General features: G+C 37.6%; 1 protein-coding gene across 11 annotated transcripts in view; it reads right to left on the bottom strand.

The window, feature by feature from the left end:
* Positions 1–1,717: 1,717 nt before the first annotated feature.
* Positions 1,718–22,276, bottom strand: part of kif23 (kinesin family member 23) — a 47,675-nt gene continuing 27,116 nt past the window's right edge. For 2 of the 11 annotated variants that reach the window (XM_043677164.2, XM_043677160.2), the window contains 14 exons: positions 22,096–22,198; positions 20,941–21,020; positions 20,611–20,730; positions 20,028–20,187; positions 18,548–18,706; positions 18,263–18,429; positions 17,607–17,780; positions 11,669–11,869; positions 9,525–9,836; positions 4,930–5,163; positions 4,538–4,626; positions 3,495–3,573; positions 3,273–3,343; positions 1,718–2,565 (listed from right to left, as the gene is read on the bottom strand). In XM_043677164.2, coding sequence (XP_043533099.1) covers positions 2,550–2,565; positions 3,273–3,343; positions 3,495–3,573; positions 4,538–4,626; positions 4,930–5,163; positions 9,525–9,836; positions 11,669–11,869; positions 17,607–17,780; positions 18,263–18,429; positions 18,548–18,706; positions 20,028–20,187; positions 20,611–20,730; positions 20,941–21,020; positions 22,096–22,198 — 1,965 coding nt within the window. In that variant the 3' untranslated portion in view covers positions 1,718–2,549. Of the gene's footprint in view, positions 2,566–3,272; positions 3,344–3,494; positions 3,574–4,537; positions 4,627–4,929; positions 5,164–9,524; positions 9,837–11,668; positions 11,870–17,606; positions 17,781–18,262; positions 18,430–18,547; positions 18,710–20,027; positions 20,188–20,610; positions 20,731–20,940; positions 21,021–22,095; positions 22,199–22,276 lie in introns of all 11 variants that reach the window. The other 9 variants (XM_087981127.1, XM_043677161.2, XM_043677163.2 and 6 more) reach the window with 6 other exon arrangements.

The following is a 22,276-nucleotide window of genomic DNA, read 5'->3' on the forward strand; positions in this document are numbered from 1 at the left end:
TCCATAACTTTGACCTAGATAAAGTGATATATTCTCCAGTCAGGATGGTGAGTGGCTGGGAGGTGAATTTGCAGGAGGTAGTGTTCCCATGTATTTGCTACCTATGTCCTTTCAGATGGAAGTGGTCATGGATTTGGAAGACGCTGTTTAAGATCACTGGTGAATTTCTGCAGGGCATCTTATAGACAGTACACACTGCAGCGACTGAGCATTGATGGTGGAGGGAATGGATATGGTGCCAATCAAGCAGCAAGTGTTCTATTTCACTCCTGAATTGTGACTTATAAATGGTGGACAGGCTTTGGAAAGTCAGGAAGGAGTCTGATCTGCTCTCATAATCACTGTTTGTGACACCTCCAGTTGAGTTTCTGATTAATGGTAACCTTCAGGATGTTGACAGTGGGCTTTTTAGTGATGGTAATAATATTGAATGCCAAGGGCAGAGATTAGATTGACTCTTATCAGAGATGGTCATTCCCTGGCATTTGTGTGGCATAAATGTTACTTGTCACTTATCAGTCCAAGTTTGGATACTGTCCAGATCTTGTTGCATTTGAACATGGACTGTTTCAGCATTGGAGGAGTTGTGAATGGTGCTGAACATTGGTAAAGAATCCCACTTCTGACCTGATGGAGGGAAAGTAATTGATGAAGCAGCTGAAGTTGGTTTGGCTTAGGATACTACCCATAGCAACTATTGCAGAGATGTCCTGGAGCTCAGATGACTGACCACCAACAACCACAGCCATCTTCTTATGTGCCAAGTATGACTCCAATTAGCAGAGAGTTTGTCCCCAGCTATCCACTGATTCTAGTTTTGCAAGGGCCCCTGACACACGTGCGCGCGCACACACACACACAGTCCAATGAGTCCTTCATGTCAAGGGCTGTCTCTCTCACCTGACCTTAGCTCGTATGATCTGAAAGCAGCAGTTTATTGACTGCATGTTCAGTGCAATATCAAAATTTCAGTTTGTTCTCACCACATCGGAGGGCCTTCCAGGTCATGTGTTATGCCAGACGGGTTCTGCCAATGCTACAGGTGTGCTTGTCCTTTCCTCTTCTTTCCAATAAAGGATACTGACTTAAGCTCCACAACTATTTTGTGATCCATCTTAGCCACTTTCTGACCAAACAATAACAAGCTGCCCTTGACCAGTTCCCCTTTGCTACTTAAAGGCAAATAACTGGTGGCATTTGGAACAGCCAGTGCAGTAATCTGTAGTTAGTTGAAAATACCATAAAAGGTAACAACAGCTCAGGAATATGAACATTATAAACAGGATGAGAGGAGTTATTAAACATCATGGAGCTGGCAAAGAGCAGACATCAGCCCAACTCATTTCAAGTCGTCAAATAAATAATTATATAAAACATGCATTAAACATTAGATATTTAAATACCCAATGCTACTTTAGCTGAAGGAAATTGGATAGGTTTGTATTCTTTTGGAACTGATGCAGTTACATATTACATGAACAAATTTATGAAATAAAACATAGGCTTCTTAAACTTGCTGCTCTGGAGATTGTGGCTTTAACCACATTTGTATTTTCATGTATCCAGACTAGGAAGAACATAATGTAGCACATGCACTTTTAATATTTTCACAAAGCAAAAGAAAAATCTTTAAAATAGATCTTCAAACGCTGAATTCAACAGCAGATATTTTCTATTCTTCCCATATTGGTAAAGAAGAGACCCACAAAACATCATGTAATGTTGTATGAACAATTTAATCAAAATTGACTATTTATAGTTTAGACACTGCAAATAAAATATTCCAATTTCCAACAAAACCATGTTAAACAAAAATCTATTAGGTTTAATGGTTTATAATGTACAGTTGAAGTAATAAAGAAATTATTGCCTATTGAAAAGCTTATGGTACGAGAGACAAAAGATGTTGCCTTGATACTGACATGCATATACACATAAAACAATGAGTTCATTCTAAAGTGCATTGTGTCAACTGAACAATAGCAGCAGCTCAGAACACGTGATGCCAGGGTTTGGTGATCGAATATTGATTGCTTTTTAAAAAGAAATACATGTGGCAAGCATAATCCTATTTTCTTTTCTTTAAAAAGATAATAACAAAAAAAAAGTCCACATATAGGATGTTGCAATTTACAAACAGAATTTCCCAAATGGTCTTATGAAAACCACAGACAATCTGTAAACACAAAAGTTTTTTCTTTCAGTGATACTGGCTATTTGTTTGGAAAAACAAAATTGCAAAACAAAAGATCATGATTAATCTACATGGGAAAGGTATAAAATTTGTATCCACATGTAAAAATAAGCACAATGCTCATACTGTAAAATACATAATCTGTGATGTGCAATGAAACGGCACCTGAATATCAAATATATACAAAACAAGCCAGCTATGTTTACTATTGTCTCAGTTCAAAAATGTTTACAGCATTGATATCACATTCCCCCTAATTTTGCATAGTATCATCTACCCTGCCGATGCTTAACAATTGCCCACTATTTGCCTAAGATTATTCTGTTGAAGGAAGTTTGTTTATAGTATCCGGCATTTACGGTTTTCTGCGCCTAGAAACAAAGAGGAATATATTAAGAAGCTATTTCAGTAAATCAGTCAAAACAAAATCAGTGATTATGTCACAAGAGGAAACCATTTGGCCCATCAAATCTATGCTAGCTTTCTGAAGAACAATCTAGTCAATTCCCTGGCTCCATTCAATCCCTGTAGATGCATTTTTCAAGTGCCCATGCAATTTTGTTTTGAAATCAATAATAGCCTCAGCTTTCCCCACCCATGTAGATTGCAAATTCCAGGTCATCGGCATACATTTCTCAAAATAAATTTCCTCATTTTCTCTCTGTCCCCAACCCCATATCTCTTGCCCAATCCTTAGCCCTCTTGTCCTTATATCAGCAGCTACTGGGAGCAGCTTCTTTATATTTTTGTTTAAAAGTGCCCCGTTTTTTCTTCTCTCCCTCACACCACACGTGCAAATCTTTAGCCCACATTAGTTAAATTTACATTGCTAGCCAAGTTGACTACATACAGTAACTATTGTCAAATTAAGTCAAAACCTCTGCAGTTAGACCTTCCTTCCAGGGATCCAAACTCAAGTTAAAATACTCTGTGGGATATTTTGCAGAGATATGTAGATTTCCAGGTACTGGGATGATTTACTGGCCAGCTCAAACCAAAACACAATTCAGAATTGCTGACTGTTCTCAGACAAATAAAGACCATGTGAAATAAACCTAAAGCAGGTAAGATGACATACTTGGGTTGAGCATGATGCTGATACCCAGGTCCAAAGTTGCTTCCTGCTTTCATTTCTACAGCAACTGAACACTGAAAAACAGAATATCACAAGTTGAAAAAGCAGCATTAATGATCTTTAATATTAGAGATGATAACAGGCATAAGCAGAGGAATTGAGAAAGAGATGTTTGAGGAAGCTCCCCAGTGCTTGGCTTTAATCTTCAAAAATACAGATCATTACCCTTGTCTCCACATCAGTCCATTCTGATTCTGTAGTCTCTTCTTGTTGAGGGGGTGCTGATTGTGAAGATCTACGTTTTCTAGTAAGTGGAGACAAAATTAAAAAAGGCAAACACATTATTTACAGATTCTCCAAGATCATTGCACAGCTAGGGATATACTATAGAGTTTACAGCTTATAGCTTCCCAGGTTCAAAAAGGTTGAAGTTTCCAATTTCAACATGCTTACGTATTACCATCAGGAAAGGTTATAAAGTGGCATAACTATTCCTGCGCTCATTAATCAACTATCTAGTTGATTATGTTCGCTTATTTTGGTGTATGAGATAATCAAGTCTTTATATGACTGACCAAAAGGGTAGGTATTTAAGACCAACAAAAAAAAAAGGGCAAACATACTATATTGCAACAAAACTAAGAAATTTGAAAAAAATAACTCAACAGCAAAAATATTTATTTTAAAAAGAGTGGACTGAAATAATTTGCACTGATTGAGCTAATAAGAATGAACTTTAACTGCAGGTGAAAACAGATTTGTGAAAGAAAATGCGTTTTCTTAAAGCTTCAATACAAAGGGTCACATTCTCAACAGTACAAGAAGCCAATTTAACTAATAACAATAAATTCATTCTTCAATTAATTCTGCTCTGCCAACTAATTTCTTCATTGAAATTACTCACCTGTTTAATTTTCAAAACACTAAAGAATCAAGGAGCTTCATTGTTTAACATTCTAAATTACAATGCTTTTTGAAAAAAGGTCTGAAGTGTGCAAAGGACAAGCATATAATGTTCGGTTTACAACGTGCAGTTCCCACTCAAATTACAAATGGGTATACACTGCTTGGAAATTCCAAAGCATATTGAAGTTAAAACAATGTACTGTATTAAAGAGGAGAGATATATTTTAATAAGACATCACTGGATATTACACTGATTCTACTATTCTTCCCATCATTAAACCAATGCATGCAAATTCAAGCTAATCTTCCAAAATTGACCATTATCATTAATTGAAATTCACACATCGTGCCACAATACGTACCTCGTGCTGCCGGGTGCCTCTTGTTTTAGTTTTTCAATATCTGTGAATTGTACGGCCTGCCCACCACCCCTGGTCTTGTAAACTTCTCCCTTCAAATTACAATAAAATTCACACTAATCACTATCATGACAACACAGTGGAACTTTAGATATTGTTTACAAGTTTATTTTTAGAAAAAGGTTTATAACATTTTTTTAAAAAGTGAAACTGAATCAAAAACAAATTGCCAATCCCAAAACTGAAATGATCAATTTTACCTGCAAACGTATTTGAAAAATGTTATTTGAAGTAAAAACTAGAAACATGAAATCTGATAGGTAAATGCTCTAAATCAAGAATTATGATCGCTTAAGCTTTATTTACTTGAATTTTGCTGCAATTCTGTTCATTACCTTGATGAGCTTGGTCTCAATCTCCCCATCCGATGCAAGCTCCTGGTGTGTCAAAATGTACTTGTCACACTTAGCCAGAGCTTTTTCATTTGGCACAGCCACTGTGATGGCATTGGGAATGTGTGGCTGTAGGACAGTGTCTGTTTCCACGCTACCAACTGGCTTATGGTCTACCCATCGTTCCCCACCCGCTGAGCGTGACCGTCTGTGGCGTAGGCGAACAGGTGGTGCATTCTAAGCAGATTGAAACAGTAATCAACAGAAATTGTAATCAGAGATTCCTAATTAGAGGATCCCTTAAAAAAAATACAGATTTGATTGGCAAAAGTAATGCGAAAAGAAAAACACATTCGTCTTGTTAATAGGAAGAACAAATTCAACTTTTATTTGAATTTTAAACCTATGCTTTGCTAGAAAATAACCTGGCAAGACCAGAAATGCAAAGCTGCATTATAATAGATTAGACGAAGCAGATTTTTTGCATCATTTTCTGATTTAATTTGGAATTGCAAATAGCACAGTAAGTTTTCAACCTAAATGAGTTACTGAATTTAGAACATACAAATTGATTTGGTTAACCAGCCAGAGAAGACTTCAGCTAGGTTATGTTAATAGCCAACTGTAAGTTAGGAAAAGGATCCTTCATGGTTATGCAAAGCAAGCCACCATGCACCAAAAAAAAACAAGAACGAGGTTTTCAAGACTAGTAATGCTACCACATACAAGAGCATTTCTCAGGCGAGGCAAAAGGAACCATGCTTCAAGACCTTAAGACATTTAGTAGCTTCACATGCACAGACAATATCCATTATCTAATTTTACATTTCCAATTGTATTTGTGCTGAAGCACATATTTAGGAAAAACCAAAACATGCACATTTCTGATGGTTAGAACAGAACTGAAAGCCAAAAAACAATCAAAATGAAAGCTAAGTAAAATTATTAGTGCATGCCTAGAATTACAGTCAGCTCACAATGAAACTCCCAACCCCCTTTGTCTTATATCTGGACTACAAGTGTGTGCTTCTGCATGACAGAAATAAAAAGGTGGTACAGCAGGCATTGAATTCTCCTCCTTTTGGATGGGCCATCAAATAACAGAAGGGTAGATACATGCACAGGAGAGCAAGGAAATACATTATCTCACAAATGAGGTATATTTTAATTTTTTTTAAACACTTATTATGACATGCATTTATTTATTCAAATTAGTAACATTTTGACAATGGACAAACAGCTGGTTTTGCAAAATGATTATTATCAGTATGAAAGTCTCTCCATTGTTTAGGAGCTCTCTCGCAACACTAGTACTTGGGTAGGGAACTGTGCACTACTGCATTTTATTGGGTAGTTGGCCAAAAATTGAAAAGTTACATGTTGAGAGTTAGCCATATCATTCATTTCAAATATCACTTGCAAACTAAGAATAGTTATTTTTAAATCTAGATGTGTAACTAACCAGACAGTAATTGGAAATTTTCATGTTGAACTTTATACCTCAAGATAAATACTGTATATGCAAAATATAAATATTGGAAAATCACTTATTCTCTTAGTGAGAAATCAAAAACAGAAACAAACCATGATGAAGAGGGAGCACAATCTTATAAGTGACACCTTAGAAAACCAATCAGGAGACAGTAGGAAGTGATGCCACTAAAACGGCTTTTACTTTTGAAAAAACAAATCAGGAATCATACATTGTTTAGCCAATCTGAACTGTTCAAGTACATATCAAGGCAATTAAAGTCTCAGGATGTCTCAGATCAGACACAGGCTTAGTAGTTATCAATATTTATTCAGGTCTGGGTCTTAGTGATAGTGTGTAAAATGTCAGAAGACAAGAGAAGAACTTCAGTCAACACAATTTAACAGGAGACAGCATTTCATTGTAAATTGACAGAGTCCTTTATATCATTTGTACTAGTTTTGACAAACTGTACATATTGAGAAACTTGTGAAAACATACCCATATTTGGAATGATCTTGGAACTATTCAGGAATAGTAAACCTTTAGATGGGTCACTCAATTCAATCTATAATTATGAACTGAAGGTTTGTGTGGTGCACTGGTAGTGTCCCTACCTCTGATACAGATTCAAGCCCTACTTGGTCATAACACATCTGAACAAGTTGATTGGAAGTACCTATAACAACAAACTAATTGGCACTTGTGGAATAGTGGCAGTACCACTATCTCTGGGCTTGAAAGCTTGGGTTCAAGTCCCACCTATTCCAGACATGTGTAAGAATCTGCCTGAACAGGGTGATTAAAAATATCTTTAACTGTAAATTCACTTAGGTCTTAAAATGAAAGCAAATGCAAAAATCTTACTCAGTGCTACAAGGTCAACTCATCATCAGAATCTGTCCTCTAAAGAACCTTTGAGGTTTCATCTTTACACCAACATGCCAGTTCCCTACATGCCAGTTCCCTACATGCCAGTTCCCTACATGCCAGTTCCCTACATGCCAGTTCCCAACAATGGGAGCTTACCTGCTACTTTCCTATAACTAACTGTTGCATCACATAACAATTACCCAAATACCAGAGCTTCAGCAGAATGATGCCAGCTTTGTCAACTCCTTTCCTTCCCTTAGAGGAATGAATGGAGCACTGGAAGGATTTGCAGGTTGATAGCTATGATAATGATCATAACACGACCTATCATGACCCAGAGCAAACCTGAACCCAGAGCTTGCAGAGAATACTCCCAAATTACCAGATACATACCAAAAATATTAAACATTAGTGTGAAAAATTGCAATTAGAAAAATGTTAGGGTGTATAAAAATAACAAACAGAAAAATGTTTTCTACAAAAGGTTCTACTTAGTACTGAGTAAACAAACTTGATAGGTACACCTAGATATTGGAATGTGCAGACTCACCCTTTTTTTGGCATGTCAAAACTCAAAAACTGAAAAAGGCAAATTTAAATCCAAGCACAACAATTCAGACATATATTAGAGATTGTTGTGGCTTTTTGACAGTTATTTGAGCCTTGGACCTTTCATCCAAATATACAGATGAAATGGTGAACTGAGAATTAGACAATTTTGCAATTAAAGCAAGTAAAAAAAAAGCAGTTACAACAATAAGCAGCAGCACACAATGCTTGTTGTCTGCATCAATAGCTTAGAAATAAACAAACATTCAGCACTTGCCAAACAATCAGTAACTTCAAACATTCTGACTTGTCCATACAAACTATACTGTAAGTGTGTATTAAACCTATAATGTATCTCTCTCTCTCGCGAGACATTTTCCACAAGGTTGAAGCTGTGACAAATGGAATAGTCCATTCTCAGACTTCTTGCAGTATCTTGACATCAGAAAATTTGCATTGAAATAATGCAACAAGGATTAGATTTTAAGCTGATAATTCTAAATTTGGATCTCACATATACAACTGTCAAAGGTATACAGGGAAATCTAAAATAACAAGGTTGTTTGATTATCACAAGTGCACAATGAAGAGGTAAGAGGCCACAAGGCCAAGGACTCACTCTCAGGTTGCACAGTGATGTTACTTAGCAGGATTATTTTAACAGCCATCTTAAAGCAACATTAAAGTTTGCAAGTTTGCTATAATAAAGTCACCATAATCCCAGGGGACACAGGGCTGCTCTCCTGTTGCAGAGAGATGACTGGTGGAGAGTTTAACTGAGGGTCACCTTCTCACAGACTAGAGGCAATGTTAAGAAGGCAGGACCTTCAAAGGTGACCTCAGTTGGTGTGAAAATTGAACCCACACTGTTGATGTAACTGCATTGCAAACCAGCCATCCAGTCAATTGGGTTAACAGACAGAGAGCTGAGAGAGTAACTCTTAAGTCTGGTATGATCTGAAGAATAAACATATGGCACTCAAATCATTCACTATTTCTTTATTCACAGATGCTGCCACATCTGTTAAATTTCTCTGGCAACGTTTCATTCAGATTTCTAACATCTGCACTAATTTGGCTTTCGGTGCAGTTCTAATGAATGTTCTCCTGCATATGATCAAATGTTAGAAATAATACAACTGACAAAACCTAATTACCGCAACTACAAAACTAGCTCAATTATATTTCAAAGTCTGTCCTTTGATTCAGTCCAGCAAGTTGGGCTTGACCATTCAACATTATACAATTCACAAAGTGAATGACCCAACATGAGTATCAGTTACCTATACATACATTAAGAATTAAAGGTCACAAGAACAATTAATTCCCTTGCAAAGTGCTCATTAAGTATCATTAAATCCTGTCAAGTATTTTCAAATGGACAGCAGTGATTCAAAGCCAGCAGCTCATCACAAGGTCCACAAGGGAAAATGGAGACAGGCAATAAATGTTGGCCTAACAAGTAGTGGCAACAGCCCATGAATGAATTTTAAAAAATCTCTTGACTGGTGAGCATAACAAGCAACCAACAAGGAGTAATGCAGCAGCAGTTAGACATTGCAACAGAGTATAAAGACTGCATGGATGATACTGACGAGTAATTAAGTTGACTTCCTTCTTAGAGGAAGTGTGTGCTGTGTGCAGTGCTTTCTTCGGTGCCTTAATTGTACAATTTTACCCTTTACAATCTTTAGTGCTCACTAACCCGCTGGGGTCCATCCTGGTCTACTCCGCCTTCTCTTCTATAGCCGTTGACTTTGCCGCTGCCCAGCTTGTTCACTCCCTGCCTTCTCTCTTGGAAATTGGAGTCCCTAACTTGTGGAGTCTCCAGCAGTCTACGTTTATTCTTGGGCAGTGCACTACCATTTCTGTTCCATTCTGGAGTTTTCTGCTCCCATTCGGAGATGCAGGAGGCCACAGAGATGGTGCTGCAGGAGTTAGAGCGCCTATGCAGCTGTGGCCTAGATACTGGGCAGTTCTGGCTAATGGGTTGGGATGCTAAACTGTTACCAGGAAACTATAGAAATAGGATGAAAAATTAGAAAAGACATACACTTAAAAATATATACAGTGATCAGTTTTTTTTCAATATGTAATAGTTATTAACAATAAATAGTTCTATTTTGTACTGCAGTTCTGATCCATCTATTAGAAAAATAGCAAAACTTGCTGGGATATGGGTAGAATAGTCATATCAGCCATCGTCTGGTACCTCAGAGTACCATTATTTGTGTGAGGTGGAAGGTGTCAGGCTATTTGACTGTTGAAGATATCATTGCCAAACCCTAGCCTTAACCAGCGAGAACCACTGCAGTATCCACTGGAGTTCCTCTTCACCACTTAAAAACCAGATATGCTTTTTCAAACATACCGATTTTGCAGATATGATCCAGGTTAGGAAACTTGCAAATGAATATGGAAATAGTCCACTTGCATTTTTCCTTATGTGCTGATATCAACAAGTACAATGATAGATTTTTCTAAAACCGCACAATTTACCTTACCAGTTTACCTTCCTAGTTTTTATGCACAATTTTTCTTGCATCATATTTTCTGCGTAAAAAAATAAAGAGCACAGGCGTCCTAAAGAATTCATGCGCCCCTAGAGACCTCGAGCAGAATAAAGGTTGAGTGCTGTAAAGATATGTATAAACATAGCTACCAGGATTACTAACAATGAGCTGCAGAATAGACACAGGGTGGTAATTATTGCAACATTAAACTTTGGTTTTGATTCATTTAAAATTTCATTGAATATAAAGATGTGGAAGATAATTATTAAAAGGCAATATAACATGGCAGTGAAGGTCCTTAATACAGAACATTTACTAGTAAATAGGATAAGAATTTATCCCATAGTCACAAAATGTCTCTGCCATTACAAAGTGAAACGTACAAAAACTGATAATCACTTTATATCAATGCAATGCTAAAATGTTAAGCAAATCCAAGAAATAACGAATAAGTGTGTTCCTGAGCTCTTTTCCCTTCCCTATCACCTATGTGAACAATCAAAAAAGTAAATTGGGTGCAGATGCATAGGATAGATCATGAAAGGAGCAGCTAATCGACGCATCCACATCTCATTCAAAAATAATCTGGATAAATCCTCTATGCCAACATCAAATGCTAGTGTACCCCATGCTAAATCTCTCAAGCAATGCACATTTGTCTTAGGTATGGAGTTAGTGCAACATTGAAGACATGTGAAAGACAGCTTTAATTTAGTTGTATTTCCACTAAACTACCAAAATGCTTGGAGCCATTTAGGTCACTGTGAAAGTAAAATGGTTCTATAAACTTTGTGGAAAGAGAGGAAGGTTTAACTATATAGAGAAATCAAACACAGCCTCAGTTCACCATGGGGCAACAATCTGTCACTTCAAAGAGAAAAATAACCGTTTTTAACAAAAGATACAAAATTTCAGAAATTGACTTTCTAGGTGCAAAATACATGCCCCGAATATACTTAATCTGCTGTCACAATTAGCTTGTATCAAGCTTGTAAAATGAAAAATAATTTGTAATGTGGAATAATGCAGCAATGCACAAAAAGGCCCATTGCTAGATGGCATCTCAACCTTCATCTAACCTCATGAAACAACAAAGTCACAACACAATATTTTACCAAATATACCATTTTAAAATAAACTCATGGCCTGCAGAATTATATATAGGAATTCAAATGTCAAGACAAAGCAGTAACTTGATCAAAGATGTTGAAAATACATTCCACTAAAAAGCATTATGTAATGCTTTTTTTTCCAAATTGACAAACACCAAATATTATCCTAAAAATTAAATATACACAAAGATTTAGTATTGTGCTAAGCAACTTAAGCATCTTACTGTACATACAGGAACTGAAGGTGGAGATGCCGATCGCACATGCACATGTACTTTCTTGTCGTTTTCTCTTGGTGTCCTCTCTGGTTTCTCAGCCCTTTCTGTCCTTGCCTCTGCAACAATTGCTTTGAGTTGCTTGAGCTTTTCATCTTTCACCCAAAGCTTATTTTGCATCTCGAGCTGCTTAGCTTGAACACGACGTTCCTGCAGGTTGATTTGGCCAAATTTGTTTTTCCCCCAAAAAGGTTTCGGGAAGGTTGCGGAGAAAGAGAAGTAAAAGGAAGAAGGAGAAAAAGATTAATTTTCCTTCGCAATAACTTTACGAAATTTAGTGAACTTGTATATTAATTTTATTGTTGCAGGAATATTTCAGGAAGAGACAAATCAACCCATGAGCCGTCCCTATCCAAACCACAAAATTCTTTTTAAGTTTACTTTACTGGATTTCTCTATTTCAAATTTTGCAAGCCTGTGTGCTTGAAGCAAACTCTTGCCAAACTGATGCCTAAACTCAGGCTAAGACAATTTAGCAAAGACACTTTTATATGTGAGTTAGTTAGAACATGGTACCACCAATAGGTTATCTCTTTAGTTTCATTAGCAATCTATTGCATTAATTTCCTTGACTCATGGTTTAGAGCTTCCTTGTCTACCATTATAGTTGCTCTCTCTTCCATTTCTTCTTCTTCTGAATATTGGTCTCACTTTGTTTCTTGTAAAGTTGTCACTTGCTGTCCACAGTACATCAAATCTTAGGATGTCTAATTTCTCTTTTACTATTACTTGCTTTAGTTTCTCTGGCTTTCCTTGCCTATCCGTATTTGTTAATTCTACATTCCTATTCTTTTATGAACCATGTGCAAATGTATATATAGATTCTGCTGGATGGCAGCTTGAGTCCTCATTTCCTCCCTTAGCAAGCAAAACCTTGTTTACCCCTTGACTGGGGCTCCTGTCCACACAACTGGTGCTTACATTTGCTGACGTCATTCTGTGCCATCGTCTTGGCTAATTTTCAATGATCGCTTGCCATTGTGTTAGTTGCTAATAATTCAACTGTTGTGACAGCAAATGCTGGGTTACAAATGATACCAATACCACTCTGTTACAAGGTAACAGTTCATACACAAAATATTTTCTCATTTCCATTCCACCTCTCAAAAAAAGTATAACGATGCAAAATCCTACATTCTCTTGTCAGGCGTATGCAGTCATATAGATTACCTGATACCCTGGCCAATGCTTAAGTTGCAACACTTTTCACATGTTCTCCCAGGCTATAGCAGCCCTACACTTCTCTCAATGTAAGAACCAAGAGAAGCTGTTCCCCTTCCCCAACACTGGCAAGGTCATTTGCCAGACCTCAAATACCCCTTCCTTTTCAAGGCCAAACAATTTCACAAGCAAACATCCTGATGAGGTGGGTAATTAAATGATAAAGTTAAAAAATTAGATTAAACAGGAGAGTGGGAAGAGCTACATGTTTGATATGGTAGATTAGCGCAGCATGACTGCGGAAAGAGTTGAAGGAGATATATGGTCTTGGAAAAAGAAATGAGTACAGCCAAATTCTCAAAGAAGAGGGCTTATAATAACAAATACATGATTCATGCACCATGAAAGATTATAAACATGGAGACTGGTGATAAAGGAAGATTTCAACTGGACAACACAAACAGTTAAGACAAAAGATACAGGTATAATGCGAAGAACTCAAAAGGTTCAGCTGGGAAAAAAAAGTCCATTCACAAGTTTGCGAAAATGAAAACCATACTCTGCGCTGAAGACCCAGAATGGAATATGCAAAAAAAAAAAAAGGAGCTTGATCATGTGAATGTACCTATTAGAGAAGGTGCAAAACTTGACCTACTCTTGGGAAATAAGGCAGGGCAGGTGACTGAGGTGCCAGTGGGGGAGCACTTTGGGGCCAGCGACTGTAATTCTATTAGATTTTAAAAAGTGATGGAAAAGGATAGACCAGATCTAAAAGTTGAAGTTCTAAATTGGAGAAAGGCAAATTTTGACGGTATTAGGCAAGAACTTTCAAAAGCTAATTGGGGGCAGATGTTTGCAGATAAATGGACAGCTGGAAAATGGGAAGCCTTCAGAAATGAGATAACGAGAATCCAGATATTCCTGTTAGAGTGAAAGGAAAGGCTGGTAGGTATAGGGAATGCTGGATGACTAAAGAAATTGAGGGTTTGGTTAAGAAAAAGAAGGAATCATATGTAAGGTATAGTCAGGATAGATGGAGTGAATCCTTAGAAGAGTATAAAGAAGTATACTTGAGAGGGAAATCAGGAGGGCAAAAACAGGACATGAGATAGCTTTGGCAAATAGAATTAAGGAGAATCCAAAGAGTTTTTACAAACACATTAAGAACAAAAGGATAACTAGGGAGAGAATAGGGCCACTCAAAGACCAGCAAGGCGGCCTTTGTGTGGAGCTTTAGAAAATGGAAGAGATACCAAACGAGTATTTTGCATCAGTATTTACTGTGGAAAAGGATATGGAAGGTATAGACTGGAGGGAAATAGATGCTGACACCTTGCAAAATGTCCAGATTACAGAGGAGGAAGTGCTGGATGTCTTGGAACGCTTAAGGGTGGATAAATCCCCAGGATCTGATCAGGTGTACCCTAGAACTCTGTGGGAAGCTAGAGAAGTGATTGCTGGGCCTCTTACTGAGATATTTGTATCGATGAGAGTCACAGGTGAGGTGCCGGAAGACTGGAGGTTGGTTAACGTGGTGCCACTATTTAAGAAGGGTGGTAAAGACAAGCCAGGGAACTACAGATCACTGAGCCTGACCTCGGTGGTGGGCAAGTTGTTGAAGGGAATCCTGAGGGAGAGGATGTACACGTATTTGGAAAGGCAAGGACTGATTAGGGATAGACAACATGGCTTTGTGCATGGGAAATCATGTCTCACAAAGTTGATTGAGTTTTTTGAAGAAGTAACAAAGAGGATTGATGAGGGCAGAGCGGTAGACGTGATCTATATGGACTTCATTAAGGCTTTCGACAAGGTTCCCCATGGGAGACTGATTAGCAAGATTAGATCTCACAGAATACAGGGAGAACTAGCCATTTGGATACAGAACTGGCTCAAAGGTCGAAGACAGAGGGTGGTGGTGGAGGGTTGCTTTTCAGACTGGAGGCCTGTGACCAGTGGAGTGCCACAAGGATCGGTGCTGGGTCCTCTACTTTTTGTCATTCACATAAATGATTTGGATGCGAGCATAAGAGGTACAGTTAGTAAGTTTGGAGATGACACCAAAATTGGAGGTGTAGTGGACAGCGAAGAGGGTTACCTCAGATTACAACAGGATCTGGACCAGATGGGCCAATGGGCTGAGAAGTGGCAGATGAAGTTTAATTCAGACAAATGCAAGAGCTGCATTTTGGGAAAGCAAATCTTAGCAGGACTTATACACTTAATGGTAAGGTCCTAGAGTGTTGCCGGACAAAGAGAACTTGGAGTGCAGGTTCATAGCTCCTTGAAAGTGGAGTCGCAGGTCGATAGGATAGTGATAGCGGCGTTTGGTATGCTTTCTTTTATTGGCAAGAGTATTGAGTATAGGAGGTGGGAGGTCATGTTGCGGCTGTACAGATATTTGTTAAGCCACTGTTGGAATATTGCGTGCAATTCTAGACTCCTTCCTATCAGAAAGATGTTGTGAAACTTGAAAGGGTTCAGAAAAGATTTACAAGGATGTTGCCAAGGTTGGACGCTGAACAGGCTGGGACGGTTTCCTCTGAAGCGGAGGTTGAGGGGTGACCTTATAGAGGTTTACAAAATTATGAAAGGCATGGATAGGGTAAATAGACAAAATCTTTTCCCTGGGGTCAGGGAGTCCAGAACTAGAGGGTATAGGTTTAGGGTGAGAGGGGAAAGTTATAAAAGAGACCTAAGAGGTAACTTTTTTTTACAGAGAGGGTGGTACATGCATGGAATGAGCTGGCAGAGAAAGTGGTATAATTGCAACATTTAAGGGGCATTTGGAATGGTATATGAATAGGAAGGGTTTGGAGGGATATGGGCCGGGTGCTTGCAGGTGGGACTAGATTGGGTTGGGATATCTGTTCGGCATGGACAGGTTGGACCGAAGGGTCTGTTTCCATGCTGTACATCTGTATGACTATCTGAAAGATATAAGCAAAGCATTATTTAGAAAATTCAAGGATATCATCAACTCAAAAGAGCAATGTAAATCAATTGAAGAACAGGCCAAAGAATGAGCCACAAAGAACATATGGTTAAGAGGAAGGATTTTAAAAAAACTTGTTTTAGGTTGGTAATGCTGCAAATGTCAAAAAATAAAAATCAGTAGAATATTGAAGATAAGTTAAAATACAAGTATATGAGAACAAGGAGACACCCAAACTGAACTGATAGGAGAAAGAGTAATGTTGACATCAGATTTAATTAGACTAGAAATACTGGAGTGAGATAAAAGCAGCAAGGCGATAAAAAAAAAACCAAAAAGCTGCTGGAAATCGATGGAATACCTACAGAGTTGATTAAAAACATGGGATTGAACTGAACATCAAATGTTTACTAAGCCCTACAAAGATATTTACTTATCTGGAGAATGCCCGAGGACTTAATGCAAACTATAATGATCACCCAAAGAAAGCAGCTAAAAGAATGCTGTTCTGACTATCATACAATTAGTCTAATCACCCAAGCATTGAAGGTTGCTTTGAGTGTTATAACAAAGTTAATGGCTAGGAAGGTGCAGAACTACTTTTAAAATGACAGGTCTGGATGCTTGGTAGGAAAAGGGACAAGAGAAGGATGCAGAGTCTGGAGTTTAGACAGGAATTATATTTTTGTAGATTTTCTAAAAGCATTTGAACAATTAAACTCAATAGTGCTCAAAGACATTGGAGCAGACTGGTGAGATACATGACTTGTGAGAAATCTGCAAATGAGACAAAAGGCAGAGAGCACAGCTACCTAGCAGTTAGAACCAAGTGAAACTGAAAAGGAGTTGGACTGATCAGATGGGCAGAAAATTGGCAAATGAAATTCTGCTTAGACATGTACAATGTGATGCACTTGGGGAGGTCAAAGGCAAAGGTATTCACAATAATGGGATCAAATGGAGCAATGTAGAGACTAATCTGCTAAATAATTTTGAAATGTGTATTGTTAGAAAACAAAGGAGAGGGTTTGTTTATTGAAAATGTATATGACAAAATGCTGAGGAGAGTAAATGAACAAGGAAATTTGTTAAAATATAAGTAGGAAGGCAGAGAGCCTGTGTAGGGCATTTTAAGAGCAAATAGACTTGCAGAGATAAAACAAAGGAGAAAGACCACCATAAAAAAATTGTTGAATGGGTTGACAATTGCAGAAGATATTGGAAAATGAAAAGAATGGTACAGGTAAGAGAGAGAGAGAGAGAGAGAGAGAGAGAGAGAGAGAGAGAGAGAGAGAGAGAGAGATTATAACTCACACAACTCACCTATGGCAGAATACACAAATTGACGGTGAGTTAGAATGTTGTTTTATGCAAGTCAGCTTGGAGACTTCATATTACAAAACAATGGAAGCAGACAAAAAAAAAATCACATACTGCAAAAGACATACCCTTCAAGAAAAAAAAAAGTCTCAAGAGCCTTAATATAAATGTTCAAATTATTTTGTAAATACTGATTGTTAACAAAATATCCTAATGTCTTGTTTGTACAAAATATTCCTTTTTAATGGCAATAATATGCAAGATGTATACTGTTCTGGAAGTCTTCACACTGAATTGCCATATTTTCAACCACAGCTGTTCCATTTAATTCACACATTGCATGATGAGTTGTTTTTTAATTTCTGAACATCTGTATTTTCATTTTAAAAAGAGCTTTATTGAACACAAAACTGGAAGTACTAAAATGGTAACCCTGTGTAGATCATGGAATTCAGAACCCAAATTACTCACACATTCTTTCTCCCATTTCATCTTTGTATCTGTCATCACTCCTTGCATTCTCTGCTCCAAGCGCCGTTTATCTGATAACTCTCGATGCAGCTTTTGGTCTCTCTCCTCCAGCTCCTGTTGCAAGGCACGCTTGTCCTCTTCATAAATATTTGCTGTTTTTTGCAATATCTCAATCTTAGAAATAGAAACATAAAATTAGATTTGGCTATAGAATAATAACAGTAGGATTTGGCATTACTTTCTCCCTTTGGGTACTGTGAAAACAAAGCTGTCCTTATCCATAAAAAGGTGCTACTAGAATGAGCATCATGACCTATTCACACCTACCACTTACGCAATTCAACATCACCAAGGCAAAATTAGTTTCTAGAGTACTAATTGTTCAGAATTACAACAGTTTTAATTCTGATTGTAGGTAGAAGTCGTCATTCGACTCACAGAGATGGCTAATAAGCCTAAGAAAAGCTGCACTGGAATAGAAGAGAGTGGTCACAAGCTAGCTACAGGTACATCAAATAGCATGCTTTGAAATGTTGAGAATGTGCCGATCAACTAAAAATATAATGTACAGATATTCATAGCCACAAATCACATACACATACTTACTCACGCCCTGGTGTCCAGAGCAAATAAAAAAGCAGAAAAAAGAAAATCACCTTGTACTCCAAGGTTTTAACTTTCTTCTCCAGTCGCTCAGTCTCTGCTTTTTGTCCATTAAGAAACCGGTCCTTTTCAAGCAGTTTTTCTTGCTGATCCTGTATGTAATTGTCCTTTGCTGCGAACTTACTGTCCCAATCGTGAATCATCCCTCTGATAGCGTTTACTGAGCAACATTAGAGCAAAAGAAATTTCTAGAGTTTTCTTAAAGCCAAAATTGAAGGGGTGTTAAAGGATTACACTATTCAACAAAATAGGACATTTTTACTGTGCTCGTTACATACCAGTTTTCTTCATCTCCTCAGCTGCCATTTGGCGTATTTTATACCTTTGCTCCAAACACTCTATTAAACGTGGTAAAGTTTGCTCGTCATTGGGATCAGTTAACTCAACTGAAGGCAATGATGCAAAACTTTGCAGCAGAGCTTCTGCAGTAGACAAGTCTTCTGAGATGGCAGACATGCAAGAAAAAAAAGAAAAAAAACTTCATTTGGGATTGTAAAGCAAATATTATTGTCCTCAAAGCCCTTTGACTCTTCATTGTTTTTTATTGAAGATTTTAACATTTGAAAAGGTGCTCTTCCTTCCCCATTGCAAAAAAAAATTAGCATTACAACAGAAAGCAAATTTTAAAATATTTTTGTCTAAGAAAATTTACAAAGGGCAAAATAGTTTTTCTTCAGTTTGTGAAACCAATATTTGTATTCTGGAGTTTAGTGAGCAAATAGAATATACTACATCAAAATGCAAAGAATAATCATGAAGAAGGGCCTGTGCCCGAAACGTCGAATCTCCTGTTCCCTGGATGCTGCCTGACCTGCTGTGCTGTTCCAGCAATAAAGTTTCAACTTTGATCTCCAGCATCTGCAGACCTCACTTTCTCCCCAAAGAATAATCATGGCCAGGCCAGATTTTTAATCTAATAAAAAACACACAGAGCGGGGCAAAGATAAAGTTCTGTTCAAGCAAAAAGATCTATTGCTGGGGAAAAAAAAAACTTGATTCTAATTCTAAAAGCAAATACATTCTTCAGATTGTACACAATGTGCAGGTTTTGACTTCTCAACCAAGACTCAGTTGGTAACAGTCAGCAGACCATGAGTACCCCCCCACTGCCACTTCAGTGACTTGAACAAAATTCCACCACAGTTCTGAGGATGTGCTACGCTTTAAAAATAAGACATTACCCCAAGGCTTTATCTACCTTCTCAGGTGAATGTGAAAGATACAAACATCCCATAGGGCTACAACAAAGAGGAGGAAAGTTGTCCCTAGTGTTCTGAGCTAATAATTATCCCTCAAATCAACATCACCAAAACAGATTTTGAACATGACTTTCTGGGAGGTTGATGAGAGCATATTGGCTTTTGTTTCCTCTGTTATAATAAGGACTACACTTGAACACAATGCATCTTGGGATGTTCCCAGTTCATGAAAGGTGTTAAGGTGTTATGTAAATCCCAGTTTCTTTTTCTCAAATATTTTAGGGTGCATCTCCTGAAATGCCAATTCCAAAGAATAAAAAGGAGCAAAACTTTAATTAAAACACGCATAACTGTGTATCGAGCATCAAATTTGCAGACATGACCAACTTGTTGGATTTTGGATGAGGAGAGCAAGGTTGAATTTGAATCATCTAGAAAGGAGGACACCACATACAGACTCTTATTGAAACTTTGGGAATTCATTTCAAACAGGTTAATGCCCATTTTAAACTAAAATCAATCCCAATATCAACATTTTGCTCTTTACACTGTACGGTACCTCCATACATGGGACCTCCTCGTAGTTCTAGCTTCCTTGCCAATTCTTCTTTGAAAGCCTGATTCCTGTATCGACGGCCTGGAGTGAGACCACAGATTGGTTTATCTACAGGTCTAGCCACTTCAACTTCTTGAGTCATTTCAGCAAACCTCATAACCAGCTGCAATGTAAAAAAATTCAAATTAGAACGTCCCAAGCGTGAATTCAAAACGTCATTAGGATCTTGACTGAAAAAGATGCCAACTTTGTTTTAAGAAACCAAGAAACAAAAGCTCTTTACAAACCTCAAAGCATGCTTTAGAGGTATAGCCTCCTCATCAAAAAAAAAGACAAATTTAAAAAGTGTCAAGAAGTTGGGATATAGCCCAGATGCACTACATCTTGCCTCAAGGGGCACCTATTCAGCAATAATACGCTAATGGATTAGAGTGGTGCTGGAAAAGCACAGATCAGGCAGCATCCGAGGAGCAGGAAAATCGACATTTCAGGCAAAAGCCCTTCATCAGGAATTGCCCAAAGACTAAGGATGTTCAGAGGCGCTGATAGATATGACAATCTCCCACATTCTTCTGGCAACACTCACCAAGGTTTCTTCATAGTCATCAGCTTTGGGATTGACACATACAATCATCCGAACCTTTCCCTCACCATCAAAGTAATTTTTAAAAAGATGAGTGAGCTTTGAGTCTCTGTACGGAACCATCTGTAAAGAGAAAAGCTCCCACATGACACCTTGCACCGAAATTATTTATTGATATCCTTTACAAGTAATCTGTGCAAAAACAAGAGCTAAGAATATTGCACTGAAGTTTCAGTCTCAAAGCATTGTGGATCTCATTGTGTTAATACCTTATGAGTATTTTAAATTGCTTGGATCCAACTCACTAATGAAATTCAAACAGAGAAACATTACCTTATTTGTTCCATACATTTGGTTTTCTCTTAGTACTTCAATACATGTTCTTAATGTCATCAATGACTGATTAATGTTCCCTGCATAAGAGAATATTGAGAAGTTAATTTATTTTAATTGATTCTAGTGCACAACAGTATTTCTGCTCATTACTATGAAGATTTTTTTTTGCTAAATGTTGCCATTTCTCGTGAAAACCTAACCATAAGAATTAGAGGGATAAGACCGAGGATACAAAAATCACAAGACTCTCCAAGTTTTACATCGACATTAACAGCAATCTGGATGTTTAATCTCAAAACATAATTTACCAGGAGGTAATTACAGATTGATTCTTGATCCAATAATTGTATGCTGCAACTTCAGACACACGAGAAATAATAAAATCACCCAAATGCATATCATGAAAGTATACAAATACATGTGAAAAGCCAACATTGGTCAGGACTTTAATTTTTAGAGAAGTAAAATGAGGCTATTTCACAAAGTTAGGAATCAAACAGACCTGTGGCATGTTTGGATAAATTTTCAAAAATTCAAATACGTAGCCAGTTTAAAAATTAAAAGTGGAAGTCAATTTGTACGTAAAACCATGTGAAGATTAGTTTTGAAGCAAGATGGAAAATGTTAGTCAGTAGGTTGTAAAGCAAGTTATACTTCAATGCCTATCTTTAAAAAGAACATTTCATTTGGGACTGCAAATGAGGTCAAAACCTGAAGAAAATTGCCCAAGACCAGTGCTGCTTTGAAAGGATGTCCATTTTTAGGAGTTTGGACTTTTATATCCTAGAAGCCAGCAAGAAAACAACTATGGTTTGTGTTCAAAAGCAAAGCCTTGGAATCTTGTCTCAACCCATCTTAAGTACTCGCTATGCTGCTGCATGAACATCCTTGCTCAAGTGTCGACATTCGAGTCACTTGGGTTAAAAAAAACAGAATTTCCCAACTGTAAAACATATTCAGAGCTCCTTACGCAGCATCAGCTTCAGGCAACGACACCTTCCAGCCCACACAGAAAATTGAAATAAAACTAATATCAACAATGTTAAAAACAACAGGTATGCAACACAGACACAAAACAAAGTTATCAAGTCAAAAAATATTTGGACTACAAACATATTCACAAGCAATCTTTTGCTTTCCAAAATTCCTTACCTGCCTCTCGCAATCTACTGCCTTCAGCTTTTGTCCTGTTAGTTCTCTCACTTCCTGCCAAGTCCACCAGGGACAGTTGGCTCACTATTGTCTGATCCTTAGCCTAAGATGAAAGGAAAACCCAAGCGACTTATATATATCTTTACATACACGCACAAAAAAAAATACACCGTTAACTGGA

Source organism: Chiloscyllium plagiosum, unplaced genomic scaffold (assembly GCF_037043375.1).
Source record: "Chiloscyllium plagiosum isolate Xiang-an unplaced genomic scaffold, Cpla_swu_hap1 HiC_scaffold_39, whole genome shotgun sequence".
NCBI classification, from domain to species: Eukaryota; Metazoa; Chordata; class Chondrichthyes; order Orectolobiformes; family Hemiscylliidae; genus Chiloscyllium; species Chiloscyllium plagiosum.